General features: G+C 52.1%; 2 protein-coding genes across 2 annotated transcripts; both read right to left on the reverse strand.

Moving 5' to 3' along the window:
- Positions 1-3,590: 3,590 nt before the first annotated feature.
- Kcnab3 (potassium voltage-gated channel subfamily A regulatory beta subunit 3) lies at positions 3,591-11,182 on the reverse strand. The gene is made up of 14 exons (XM_052756710.1): positions 10,524-11,182; positions 9,210-9,253; positions 9,085-9,122; positions 8,748-8,827; positions 6,620-6,664; positions 6,490-6,534; positions 6,290-6,333; positions 6,025-6,111; positions 5,673-5,758; positions 5,420-5,540; positions 5,240-5,334; positions 5,020-5,140; positions 4,773-4,861; positions 3,591-4,568 (listed from the first exon to the last, which is right to left on the reverse strand). The coding sequence occupies exons 1-14, from the start codon at positions 10,754-10,756 to the stop codon at positions 4,491-4,493; spliced, it is 1,206 nt and encodes a 401-aa protein (XP_052612670.1). The 5' UTR covers positions 10,757-11,182; the 3' UTR covers positions 3,591-4,490.
- Positions 11,183-11,675: 493 nt separating this feature from the next.
- On the reverse strand, positions 11,676-13,515 carry Trappc1 (trafficking protein particle complex subunit 1). Its single transcript, XM_052756711.1, has 5 exons — positions 13,392-13,515; positions 13,202-13,300; positions 12,994-13,064; positions 12,488-12,626; positions 11,676-12,025 (listed from the first exon to the last, which is right to left on the reverse strand). Exons 2-5 carry the CDS (start codon positions 13,298-13,300, stop codon positions 11,897-11,899), a joined length of 438 nt encoding a protein of 145 aa, XP_052612671.1. The 5' UTR covers positions 13,392-13,515; the 3' UTR covers positions 11,676-11,896.
- Positions 13,516-13,537: the final 22 nt, after the last annotated feature.

Raw genomic sequence — 13,537 nt, forward strand, 5'->3', positions numbered from 1 at the left:
TTGAGCTGTAAAATGGGACTTCCATAACGTGCTTGGAACAGTGCCTAGCATACAGATGGTGCTCTGAAGTGCCTTGTCTAGCTGGCCTTGGGGCACACTTGCCAGTAGGGAGAGAGAGGAGGATCAGGAGTACAGGCTTACCTTTAGCTGCACAGTGAGTTTGAAGCCAGCCTGGGCTTCATGAGACTTTGTCTCAAGTAAAAGAAAAAGTGTGGCTGCTGATTCAAGTCCGGCGGGAGGAAGCCAGCTCATCAGTGCCGGAGCTGCCCTCACTGACTGGTCTCAAGCAAAGCCTGTGTGGCTCCTGGTTCAAGTCCGGCGGGAGGAAACCAGTGTAAGAACCAGCAATGGAGAAGACAATGGAGACAAGCTTCTGCATGTCTGTGTGGGACAAAGAACCTAACCCTAACCACTGAGCAGCCTGCTGTGGCCTCCCTTCTTAAGACTGGTCTTTACTATGTAGCCCTGCCTGGCCTGGCACTTGCTATCTAGACCAGGCAGACTGGTCTCAAACTCCCCAGGGTAGAGCTGCCTCTAGCATCAAAGGCATGCATCACCATACCAGGCTACATTCTTCAGAAGAATAATGCCTTCTAAAAGTTCTTACTGTGGGGGCCAGCATCAAGACAATTGGGAAGTTGGAAACAACACAGATGTATAAAATAAATGCAAATCTCTTATCAGACAGCATGGGAGGAGGTCTGTGGCCTGGCCTCCCAACACTCAGACGTTTTAATGTCAAATTGTTCATGTTCTCTAAGAGCGTGGGAGTTCTCTACCCGGATGGGGTGCTGTGCTCTTGCTAGCCTAGAGCCTCGGGTCACATTCTTTGCACACACTCCTAGAGCCTCGGGTCACATTCTTTGCACATGCCCCTAGAGCCTCGGGTCACATTCTTCGTACACGCCCCTCCAGGGCCTCAAGCTCAACCAACACCTCCTTGGGCAGACCCTGGTTGACCTGCTCTGTCAGGTAGCTCCTAACATCAGGAACCTCCTGTTCCCGAATTTTGTCTCAGCAACAGGAAGCTGTCTGATGTGTATGCTCCCTTCTCTGCTAGGCCTTTGCAGCCATTACTGGCCTCGCTCTTTTTTTTTTTTTTTCCCCCCCGAGACAGAGTTTCTCTCTGTGTAGCTTTGCGTCTTTCCTGGAACTCACTCTGTAGCCCAGGCTGGCCTCGAACTCACAGAGATCCGCCTGGCTCTGCCTCCGGAGCGCTGGGATTAAAGGCGTGCGCCACCACCGCACCCGGCACCCTCACACTCTTGCTTTCACACTCACACCCTCTGCTCTCACACACCCCGGCTCGATGCTGCCGACGCCATAGGCCTCCCTCTGGACACCAGGCAACAGAAGTTTGCACTGGAACAGTCACAGGCGACTGTCTCTCTCAGCAGCAAACGACATGACGGTAGCTCCATATCCCTATGCCACACCACGCAAGGACTCCATACACCAAATATTCATTACATTCGTGAATAGGGTGGGCGAGGAATGATGGCAGATGCTTATATACAAAGGACGTGGGACAATCAAGGAAGGTTTTGTTGACAAGGGCCTTCTAAACTGTCTCGAGGGAATTCTGAGAGGAGGCTTTAAAGTGTGTTGAACCGAAGAAGGAAAATACAGAACAAAAGTGCTGTGCCGGGGAGGCAGGTCAGAAGCAGCGCACTGCTCTCCAGGAGAACTATTTAAGGGAATACTATTTTGAATTGATCAATTCTTGTATGTTTGTCACAGAAGAACTAATCATAGCTTAGTCATACATTTCACTTTGGTTCCCCCACAGTCTTCCAGGATGAGTGGGAGACGAAAGGGGCGGATGGAGGTACTCATTAGTGGATCCTGAGGCTGTTAATCCAGCCAGGAGACGGCAGGATGCTCAGTCTCTTTTGGAAGTTAGTTTTCCTCTGCACTCCAGCTCTAGGACTGAGGCAGGAGGAGCAGGGGAGAAGGGAGCCGCTGAGGTTGTATTTAAGGGTGGCAGAAGTCATCTCCCTTGCCTTGTGATCACTGCAGGATGTGACTTCCCACCCACGTCCTTTCCTCCAAGAGTCCATAAGGAGGAAAATGGAGGCTTCACCTGAAGAGCCCCCTGGACTCCGGCTTTCCGCTGCCTTCCCACCTGGCCTTTCGCCACTTTCCCTTGCAAGTTATGGCTCCCCCCCACACTCTGTGTCCCCTCACCTTATCACCATCACATCACAAAACCACAACCCCCGTGACCTTTCCCATCCAGCCACAACAAAGCCGCTTCATTTCTGGGTACCCGAAGGTACAGGACAAGAAGGAAAGGAAGCTTACAAGTCAGGAAGTGTGGCAGATAAAAACTCGTGTGTGTGTGTGTGTGTGTGTGTGTGTGTGTGTGTGTGTGTGTGTGTGTTTCAATGGTTAAGAGCACAGGCTGCTTTGGCAAAGGACCCAGGTTTGGTTCCTGGCATCTACTGGTGCCTCACAGCCATCTATAACTCAAGTTCCAGGGGATCTGACATCCTCTCTGTCCTCTTCAGGCACAGATGACACACATGAAAGTAAAATGCTCATACACACAAAACCTTTAAAAATTAAAAAACCAAAATGGGGTGAGGTGGGTGGTGGAGAGGTGGGTGCTCTTGCAGAAGACCTGGGTTCAATTCCCAGCACCCACAGAGCAGCTTGTAACTGTTTGTACCTCTTGTCCCTGGGGATCCAACACCATCTTCTGGCCTCTGTGGCCTCCAGGATGCAAGTGGTGAATAATCTGTACGCGCAGGCCAAACACCCACATACATAAAACAGAGATTAAAGGGTGGGCAGGCCAGCAAGATGGCTAAAGGTGATTACTGCCAACAATAACAACCTGAGTTTGATCCCTAGAAGCCACATCGTGGAGAGAGAGAACCAAAAGTTGTCCTCTGACCTCCACAAGAGCACTGTGGCACGTGTATCCACACACATACACACATAAGATAAAATTTAAAAATGCAAAAAATGCAAAAAAAAATGTAAAAAAAAAAAAAATTTAAAAATGCAAGCCGGGCGGTGGTGGTGCACACCTTTAATCCCATCACTCAGGAGGCAGAGGCAGGTGGATCTCTGTGAGTCTATCTGAGGCCAACCTGGTCTACAGAGCGAGTTCTAGGACAGCCAAGGCTACACATAGAAACCCTGTCTCAAAAAACAAACCAAAGTAATGTAGAGAAAGGGGAAGTGTTATCCAGCTGCATGCTTCATTAGGAAGATAAGAAGGGGTCAAGAAACTAAGAAGGAGCATCACTAGGTTCTAAAGAAGGGACCAGGGCCTGGGCCAGGGGTACCTGGTGCTCTGTGGCCTCCAGGATGCAAGTGGTGAATAATCTGTACGCGCAGGCAAAACACCCACATACATAAAACAGAGATTAAGGGTGGGCAGGCCAGCAAGATGGCTAAAGGTGATTATCCTCCAAGGGACCCATAGTCAGGGATTGACGCATGCCTGAGCCCCTCACATGAGTGGAGAGGAAACCAGCGTTGAGAGCATTCTAACAAAGGAGTTAGAGGAAACGTTATGTGAGACAGTGCCCCAAGGCCCCCCACCCCCACCCACCCCCAGCCCAGCAATCTGAGAGTCCTGAGGATCAAGCTGAGATTTTATTTACAGTTAGTTCCCTGGGAAATCTTACAGCAGAGGGGCTGTCTTTATTGCTTTAGGTTTATTGCCAGGAAGAAGACTGCAGTCCTCCGATGCTACATACTAAATCCAGTTCAAGCCCAGGGGTGTCCCCAGACCTTTTACAACCCCGTGTTTTTGCCGGTGGCCCAAAGGCCATCACTAAATCCTCCAAAGCACTTTGTTTTCTAAGGGACACCTTGCCACTTCTGAGATACAGTCATCAAATTTCTTTCTGCCTTTGGCAACATTGTCTTCCCACCTTTATCCCCTCTCTGCAAGCACAAAGTGTGACCCTAGCTCTAGATTTAAGTCCTCCACCTCCAGGCAGGAGGCAGGATTCTGGTTTCCAAAGATTGTCATTTACTTTCTGCCAGGACCAGCCTGGCTTCTATTGAACAAATACTACAAAAGCCCCGTTTCCTGTGCTCCAGATTACGCGATAACTCACTAGGTTCTTGCCACTTTGATGACATTTCAAGGCCCATTTGTGAGGTACTCTCAATGTTTCTTTTATCTGCTGGATGTTTTCTGGGTTTCGGCAATAGGGAAAAGAAACGAGCGAGACCAAATGGCTGAGAGAAGATGGCTGATGCCCTAGAACACACGGCAGGGTCGTACAGGGTGGGTGGGAGATCTACTTTCTCTCTCAAGCCCCAAGGCGAAAGGATATGGCTTTGTTCATGCGAATCGCTACTCGAAGCCGGGACTCGTTGGTGGGCGGGGCTACCCTGATTCTGCCGCTGCGTGGGAGCAGGGTTGGGGGTAGGGGGGAGAGATCGGGCGCTAGAGGGCCGGTTGCTGGAAAGTGGTTTCCGGTAGGTGCAATCACTCCGCGTTGGGTCCCCGCGCCCCCAAAGGACTATTTCTTGGAATGCGATTTGTTCCCCAGGAGTGCATCTATTTCCATCACCGTTTGCGGCGTGAGCTGACTCAGCACCTTGAGAAGGGGCAGTGGAGAGGACCGTTTTTGCTGGGACAGTGAGGAAGGGCATGATGTAGGCCGCAGTGGGACCCAATGAGAAAGAAAGGGTCTCAGCTGTTTGGCCCTGTCTCCCTGGACTTTTCATTCAGGTTTAGACAGTATGGCCTTGACTCTCAGGGAAGGGGAGAGAAAAAGATTCTGTCTGCATCTCCAACTCACCTGTAGGGAGCCCAGATGTTCCATCAGCTGCTCTGCACTGGACACCCCCAATAAGACTGAGCTGACACCTTCACTTCGGAGACACCAGGCTGGGACCAGAGGAGGAAAGGGAAAGGAACTGATGGGATCATTGTGGGCACTTGGACTCCGAAAGTGTCTGAAGAGGGTCCTCTCCAGGGACACACTAGTCTAGAGATAGGTTTAGGAAGTCTCACCCACTGGAAGGCAGGCCCCTGCAGGGTCTCACCTATAGCAAGCTGGGCCACAGTGCAGTCTAGCTGGTGAGCGATGGGGAGAAGGTCCATGACTCTGGCTTGTTGCTTCTTACCATCCTCACTCTGCACTTTTTCCTTGAGCCACTGGTACCCCTGGAAGCCAAGGAGAATCAGCAAAAGGCCCCACCGCCTCCTCGACCACACAGCAGTCTAGATAGCCCAGTCCTGCCTCCTGGAGCTCCCACATCTCACCTTGACAGTTGCCTTGCAAGTATCTGGAACTCGCCCATCATACTTGCTAGTAATGAGGCCACACGCCAGGGGAGACCAAGTAACAGAGCCAACACCTAAGAGCAAGAGGTTTTTGGTGTGGGCCAGGGCCTTAGGTCATCACGGGTGAAACGGGAAAGGTGGGGGTGAGGGTCTGCACACCAATCTTGTGGTAGAGTTCAGGCAGCTGCATCTCCACCTTCTCCCTCTGAAAGAAGTGGTTCTCTGCTTGCTCACACACGGGAGGGATCAGATTGAACTGTCTGGCCATGGAATAGGCCTCCTGGGTTGGTGTGGAAAGGAGACAGGGGTCAGAGCAATCCTCCCATCTTCCTGCTTCTCAGCACAGTGAGGTTTGGACTGGGCGTGAGAAAAGGGAACCAGACATGGGGTGGGGAGTGTCAGAGTCACATACCATGATCTCTGCAGCACTCCATCTGGATGTCCCCCAGTACAGGGCCAGGCCCTGGTTGATGACATGGGTCATGGCTCTCACAATTTCTAGGTGCACAGGAGAGGAAAAGCCTCGATGTCTGATCCACGGGATCCTAGACTCTAGATCCACCCCACCTAGACTCTGTCCACCCCAACAGGAGCTAGGCATGTCTGTAGCTACTCTTCACCTCCTTCCTTGTTTAGGTCCTAGGGTCTGAGCCTCTGCTATGGAGACTGGGGGGCTTTTGAGTGGGGGAGGCTGGCTTCCTGATGCCGATTTGAGAACGTGCCCAGTTTTGAAGGGCTGTCAAGTTTAGGGATGCTGGTTTTACCCTCCATAGGACTGTTAGGGTCTGAACGATTGGCGAAGACTATGTCAACGTATTCCAGTTGAAGGCGGTCCAGGGATCCTTGCAAGCCTGGGAGTGAAAGAGGGAAGAGGAAGGTAAATGTCTCACCTTCAATTTGCTAAGAATCCAGACCATACCCCCTTGTCTCATGGTCAACTTAATCTTCTACTTCAGGACTTCAGAAACAGTCCCAAGTCCTCTGGCTTCCATGCCCATCCACCTCAGGTGGCCGGCCACCAATTCTCACCTTCAATGATGTGTTTGCGACTCAAGCCTCGCTCAGTTTCGGCCCTGTAGGAAAAGGCTACGTTAAGGATGAGGGATATCTGCAGCTATGAGACAGTGGGATGGCATGAGTCCTCACAGGCAGAATGGGGGGGGGCAGCAACCCCCATTCCTATCTCACATACCACACATTCTTTGTAAGTCTTCTCCCCAGTTACTTACTGTCCTCCCCAAAAAATCTTAGTGGTGATCACATAGCTTGATCTCCTGGAAAAAAAACAAAATGAGAGAGCCAACAGGAAAATGATATTTGGTTGATCATGCCTCCAGTAACCCACAAAATCAGTCTCACCTCCAGCCTTTGCTCTTGAGGATGTTGCCTAGGGTTCTTTCAGCCCTGAAATAAAGACAACGTAAGGACACTGATCTCTCCAAGACAGATCGATCCCTCCCCTTCTCCCAGCTTGTCCCCTCTAGTAGGAAGAAAGGGGAACAGGAGTCAATTTGGAGTCTCAGGTCCATCTTGGACAAAGGAGAGGGGCTTCCGCAGCTGGTAGCTTAGTCACACACTCTTTATTCATTCGCCCATGTTATGTACCAAGTCCTAGTGTGGGTGCTTAAGGGGTAGAGTATGGTGAGGTGAGAGAACCGAGTCAGGGTGGGCACTGCCTTTTCTGGTTTCAGTCATCTGGGTTGTTCTCTTCTTCATCTGCCTCTGTAAAATAACAGAGGTCCTCCTAAGTCCAGCTCTGATTCTGCCTGTGAGTGCCGATCCAGGGTGAGTCCTCACCAGCTCTGATTCTGCCTGTGAGTGCCGATCCATGGTGAGTCCTCACCAGCTCTGGTTCTGCCTGTGAGTGCCGATCCAGGGTGAGTCCTCACCAGCTCTGATTCTGCCTGTGAGTGCCAATCTATGGTGAGTCCTCACCAGCTCTGATTCTGCCTGTGAGTGCCGATCCATGGTGAGTCCTCACCAGCTCTGATTCTGCCTGTGAGTGCCAATCTATGGTGAGTCCTCACCAGCTCTGATTCTGCCTGTGAGTGCCGATCCATGGTGAGTCCTCACCAGCTCTGATTCTGCCTGTGAGTGCCAATCTATGGTGAGTCCTCACCAGCTCTGATTCTGCCTGTGAGTGCCGATCCAGGGTGAGTCCTCACCAGCTCTGGTTCTGCCTGTGAGTGCCAGTCTATGGTGAGTCCTCACCAGCTCTGGTTCTGCCTGTGAGTGCCAGTCTATGGTGAGTCCTCACCAGCTCTGGTTCTGCCTGTGAGTGCCAGTCTATGGTGAGTTCTCACCAGCACTGATTTTGCCTGTGAGTACCGATCCATTGTGAGTCCCCACCAGCTCTGATTCTGCCTGTGAGTGCTGATCCATGGTGAGTTCTCACCAGCTCTGATTCTGCCTGTGAGTGCCAGTCTATGGTGAGTCCTTCTCACCAGCTCTGATTCTGCCTGTGAGTGCCAGTCTATGGTGAATCCTTCTCACCAGCTCTGATTCTGCCTGTGAGTGCCAGTCTAAGGTGAATCCTTCTCACCAGCTCTGATTCTGCCTGTGAGTGCCAGTCTATGGTGAATCCTTCTCACCAGCTTCCAGAGAGTTGCTCACACAACTTCTCCCCGCTCCCCCTTTGGAAAGAAGATCTCAGTTTGTAGCCCAGGTTGGCCTCAAATTCTCAACCCTCTTCCCTTAGCCTTCCAATGCTGGAATTACAGGTGTGTGCCATCATGCCCAGCCTACACAGTCTGTTAAGACACAAATATGGGCTAACCTGTGACAAGTCTTAAATTACTGAAACACTCCACGGTGTGGGAGCTCTCCTCTGTCCCTTGTTTGTGTAATCACTTAGACTGTATACTTTCTAAGGTTATGTTGACCTCTTCCCTAAACTATGCGTGCTTTGTGATGGCCTCTCCAGAGGGTCTTGGGAAGACAAGTTCCATGGAGGTGGGAAGCCTCTGAGCTGAGCAGCAAGTATAGTCGTATAAAGCAACTATACTTTATGTCTGAAGGTAGTACAGAGTGTCATGGATGCTTACAGAAGGTTGTGACCAACTCTGGGCAGTTGGGTAAAAGCTTCTTGGAGGATTTGACATTTGAGCTAATCTTGAAGAAGAATGTTTATCAAATAAAGAGGCAGAGTAGGCCACCCTAGACTCTGGCTGCTCCCAATGTAAAGTCATGGGCATGTGATGTGACATGGTGTGTTTGAAAATACAGCTTTGTAATCTTAAGGATAAATTTGTTGGTTTTATTTTAAATGTAACTGCACAGTATGTACACAGACCTCTAATCCAGAGAGGAAGTGTTGTGAGAACTACAACTCCCATAGTGCACAGGGGGTCCATGAGCCCCGAAAAGTTGGACTTTAGTGTTCCCAGAATTCCCAGGTTCCTTTTTTTTAAAGAGGGAAACAAGAATCCCTGACATTCTCTCAGCCTGCCTTCCAGATATAGCGTTCCTCTTTTACCCTGGTTCTTACTTTCCCGCCGCATACACTTCTGCTGTGTCAAAGAGGGTTACGCCGTGCTCGTAGGCCGTTGTCAGCACATCTTCTGCTGTCTAGGGAGGCGAGAAAAAGTTGGAGATGAACGACTGCCCCTTAGTTACTTCCCTCCCTGCATCCTAACGCATAGCACTTCAGTCCTGGCTCCCCCATTTTCTCTCTTTGCCCAGCCTCCAGCCTCAGATCCCTTCTCCCCGCCCCACCCGCCCCCACCAAGCTTGTCCAAACCCTAGCTAGATAGATCCACTTCTTTCTCTTCTTAGTCCCTCTCCCCAACCACCTCTACCCTGTTTCTGGGTCCCATCACTTATACCTCATCTGAGATCTGAGAGCCAAATGTGACCCAGGTACCTGCAAGACAGACGTCGGACACGTGAGAACTGTGGGAGCCACACTATAAAAGAATGCTCCTTTTCTTTACTTTCTATTCTAACTCACCAAGGCCAAGGCAGGACACCCGGAGACCAGACTTTCCGAGGTTCCTGCAGGACACAGAAGCGGCAGGGAAGGGTGAAACCTCCACTGGGGACTTGGACGATCAGTCCCCAGCTCCTGTCCTTCCAAACTGAGACGCCCTCAAGGGTCTCAGTCCAAAGAAACCAGACCCAGTGGGCTGATGGCATGGGCAGAGGCCCTAGGAATATTGTTGAAAGAACGAGTGAATAGTGATGGATTGTTCCTCGAGGGCCGCTGTCTAGCCCCTCAATTCCTGTCATCTGTGCCTTCCGGTCTGTCTTCCGGGTGAAGCCCTGCCCGTGTCTCAGCCAGCTCTGGGATGTGTGGAGTAGTGAGTGGGCTTGGAACAATGTGGCTGATGGTGGTGAGTTTGGGAACAGGCCCTCAGTCAAAGAACGCCACACTAAAGGGTGGCAGTAGAAAGATATAAACCAACTCCAGTTCGGCCACTTGACTAAGCACAGAGATGAGGCCCCAGCAAAGGCAGATGTGGAGATGGGGAGGATTTGACTGGAAAGTCCGTGTCTCTCTTTGACTTCTGAGGACTGAACTAGAACTCCTCCTCTTCCCGAGGCATAGATCACACAGCTCTACTTCCTAATCAGGGCTGCTACAGGGAGAGGATGGGATACTTCAGGGGACAAAGGCAGGTCACATCAATGACCTTAGCATATTCCCAAGAAGTGCCCCCCCCCCCCCCATTTCGAGTTCTGACCGTCTCTGGCCAGCAGTCCCCTAAGGTGAAGTAAAATTCCCATAGCCCTTCCCACCCAACTCTTGTCTTCCAGCATGGGGATGAAAGGTGTGGTCTGTCCCCTTCCCCTCTCCTGCCCTGACCTCACCCTGGAAAGGTTGAGGGAGACTGGCTTCGGGGCTGGTGGGGGCAATATCTGGGTCAGGCGCCCCAACCGGCCAGAGTGAGATGCTGTTTCCTTCGCTCTTCTCCCCAGGACGCCAACCCAAGGGCACTCCATTGGAGGGGGAAGCAGCCTGGAGATCAGGCGTTCCCCGCTTTTTACGGATAAGGAGGGCACCTCAGGGGCACTGTTTAGATATGACAGGACTCTGTCAACCTTGGTAAACTTGGTCTCATAGTTAGGGGAACTAACAGAGACCAAGAGAGAGAGAGAGAGAGAGAGAGAGAGAGAGAGAGAGAGAGAGCCAGTGACGGAAAGAAGAGAGGGGAATGAATAGGGACCTTTTGAGCTAAGTTTGAAGGGGTCGCGGCGATAACCCAGAAAGCCTCAGGAGTCCCGAAAGGGAAGCGAATGGGTAGGCTGCCTGGCCACCCCATACCTGTATTTCATGCCAGTGCCTCGGCCGGTGCTCTCTCGAAGGGCCCCAGCGGGTGCTGGGGGTCGGGGGACCAGTGCAGCTCGTGACTTGGGTCCACCCCCCGGAGGGTTCCCATGCCCTCCGCCCACTGGCCCTCCATTACCGCCCCCAGGACCCGGCCGGGGTCCACACAGACGGTCCTCACTGCTCCGGCTGCGAAGGTTCTGCTCGGTACACGCGATAGACACCTGCATGCCGGCTGGCCAGGGCGGGGGAGGGGGCTCCGAGGGAGAGGGAGGAGGGAGCGGGCAAGTCCGAGGGCAGACACCGGTGTGGTAGTAGCGCGATCCCTGGGAGAGCGGGAAGGCTGGGGAGGCTGCAGCTAGAGCCGCCAAACGGAATCGGGCCCGCGGGGGCGGGCTGCTGGAGGTCGCGGGGTTTGCGGCGGGAAAGGAAAACCGTGGGGAGGGAGGGTGCCAGGAGTGGTGGGTATTCAGATGCCGGGGGCTGTGATGCAGGGAGTAGGAGGATAAACGGGTAAGGATAAAGATAAAGTCGAGGACGGTCTTCAAGGATAGAGACCCAGGGACAAGGGGTGGCGAAAGACGGGTGCCACTTCAGCTGGAACCGCTGCGGGACCGCTGTGCTCCCAGCCGCGTCGGCAGCAAGCCCAGCTCATCAACATGCAGCCCCGCCCCTTCATCTGCATGGGCCCGCCTGCCTCCGAGCCGAACACGCTGCTTCATCTGCATAAGCTCCGCCTGCGGAAGACTCCCCGGCTTCAACAGAGTGCCTTGGTCAGGACATCCCGTTTTAGGAACGTGGTTCTACTTTTTGTACTTGAAGTATGTCAACTTTCCTCCCGACCAGTGATGTGCAGTCGAGAGGGGCTTTTTTTTGTCCCCCAGAAAACAAGGTTTAGAGACACCGATTGTCACAACTAGAGGTGAGGCAGGATGTATGTACTACATCTAGCAAGTGGTCGTAAAGGTTGCCGCTAAAATACTAAAACGTAATAAGGAATTATCCAACTGATAAGATGTGAGCAGTAAAAGATCGGAGAAATCTGCTGGAAAAAATCTCTTTATAGGCTTCAGGGATGTGTGGCTACACTAGTTCCCATCTTTATGAGTCACACTGGGAGGGGCCACAGAAACCCACACTCAGGCAGCAGAAGGTGACAAAGAGTTTATTCTGTGTTCCTCATAGAGTCAAGCAGGGGATAAAACTGTCAAGGATTCCTTTGGGCTTCATTCTTATGACTCGGAGGCAGTGGGTGGTGGGCCTTCAGGTTGAAGCTCTTGGGGGAGACAGGGAGGTGGAAGGGCTCAGGGTGCCACAAGTCACAAGGGTCCAGACAGTCACGGATTCTTCTGAGGGGTGAGGTAGATGTTTCAGCCAGCCCGGGCAGAGAAGAAGGGCAAAGACCGGACATAGGAGTCTAGCCGGGAGCGAAAGAGCTCACTTTGCACAGTCTGTCCCAGTGGGCACAGGGGATTCTTCACGACCAGCTCCACATACAGCTGTGGAGAGGAGGGTGTGTGAGCCAGATTTGGGACACTTCTCATTTTCAACCTCAAACCTGGTATAACCTCAGGGATGTAAGAATACACGGAGGGGGGGCTGGAGAGACGGTTCAGCAGTTAAGAAAGCATACTGCTTTTGCAGAGGACAGTCAGCGCCCAGCACCCAAGCTGAATGACTCACAAATGCCCCTAATTCCAGCTCCAGAGGATCTGTCACCCTCTTCTGCCCTCCACAGACACCTGTGCTCACATGCATAAACCCCCTCTACATAATACACATCATTAAAATTAAATCATTAAAAGCACTCAACCTCTCCCTTAGGAATAGTTATTACTGTTGAAGGAGCTGAAGGCTCTGGAGAAAACTGAGTCCAACAGGGATATAATACAAAAGGATTAGGGCAGAGACCTTGAGGGTCTCCTAGGGCTCTGGGAGAAGGGTTCCCGGCTGACACTGACCGCACTGTAGATGTGGTGTAGCACATCTCGAATAGGTCCCACGCCCAAGTCAGTATTCATGACAACCTTGATTCCAGTGGGCGTCTCGTAGTAATGGAGTTTGTACCGGCTAGTTTGGAAAGACAGAAAGCCATCCTTCCTGCAGAAATGGGTATTGAAACAGGAGTGGAATCACTCCCAAAGAAATATTTGTGATCCCCTCAAGATCAGCTCCTTCCTATTCATATAAACAGATGGTCTGTAGCAGCCTCATTGAGTAAAAACACCTACCATCATCTCCACCCCTCCACTTAGTCGCTGCTGCCTTCACCCGTCCTACTCTCAGACTCTCCCTGCAGCTAGCTACTCCTGACAGCTTCAGGACTCTTGTTCCAGATCCAACCTTTCTCTCTCTAATATCAGCCTCCCCTCTCAGGGGCCACATGCCACTTCCATTCCAAAACAATATCGACCACTCCCAAGGCTGGCTAGCCCTCCCTTCAACACCTCCTCTAACACGACCGTACATGTCTAGCGGGGACATCTTGCTGACGAAGGAACGAATGGAGAAGAGCATCCCATACATCAGCTTGTACTCCTGCAGGGAGAGGGGGTAGAGTTAGGTCTCGGCTATGGAAGGAGAGAGAATGGGAGCGGGAAGGAACCGGGATTTGGAGAAGAGGGACTGGGATGGGACTATGTGCATCTGGGGGTGTGCCGGGACTCTCCGATCACCTCTTCCTTAGGGATCCCCGCTTGCTTCTTGCGGTGCCACTCGCTGTAATGTAGACACACTCCATTCCGGTCAAATAGGTACAGATTGTGGACAGTCATCTGCAAGATAAAGGGCCTCGCTCAATGGCATGCACCTGACTCTGTAGAACCGGGTTCTTCAGTTAGGTGGGAACCCCACCTCCGGACTCACCGGAATTGCTGCGAGTGAGGGTGACAAGCTACTTCCGGTTTCCAAGCACAGCTGGGTGGCAAGCCGCACCAGCAGAGCATTGGCTCCGCCCCGATAGTCTCACCAGACTCCACCTCTCTCCCGTAGCCAATCCGTGCTCACCGATG

The sequence above is a fragment of the Peromyscus californicus genome, unplaced genomic scaffold (assembly GCF_007827085.1).
Source record: "Peromyscus californicus insignis strain IS unplaced genomic scaffold, ASM782708v3 Scaffold_3__1_contigs__length_106647218, whole genome shotgun sequence".
Lineage (NCBI taxonomy): Eukaryota > Metazoa > Chordata > Mammalia > Rodentia > Cricetidae > Peromyscus > Peromyscus californicus.

What these genes read in the sequence shown, in the direction of transcription:
- Kcnab3 (XM_052756710.1), bottom strand. Translation starts at nt 10,756, where the DNA reads ATGCAGGTGTCTATCGCGTGTACCGAGCAGAACCTTCGCAGCCGGAGC. An exon ending in TCGCAAACACATCATTGAAG is followed by an intron (nt 6,112 to 6,289) that starts GTGAGAATTGGT and finishes TTTCACTCCCAG; the next exon opens with GCTTGCAAGGATCCCTGGAC. An exon ending in CCCTAACAGTCCTATGGAGG is followed by an intron (nt 5,759 to 6,024) that starts GTAAAACCAGCA and finishes CTGTGCACCTAG; the next exon opens with AAATTGTGAGAGCCATGACC.
- Trappc1 (XM_052756711.1), bottom strand. Translation starts at nt 13,300, where the DNA reads ATGACTGTCCACAATCTGTACCTATTTGACCGGAATGGAGTGTGTCTA. An exon ending in CGGGGATCCCTAAGGAAGAG is followed by an intron (nt 13,065 to 13,201) that starts GTGATCGGAGAG and finishes CTCTCCCTGCAG; the next exon opens with GAGTACAAGCTGATGTATGG. An exon ending in TACACCACATCTACAGTGCG is followed by an intron (nt 12,026 to 12,487) that starts GTCAGTGTCAGC and finishes TCCTCTCCACAG; the next exon opens with CTGTATGTGGAGCTGGTCGT.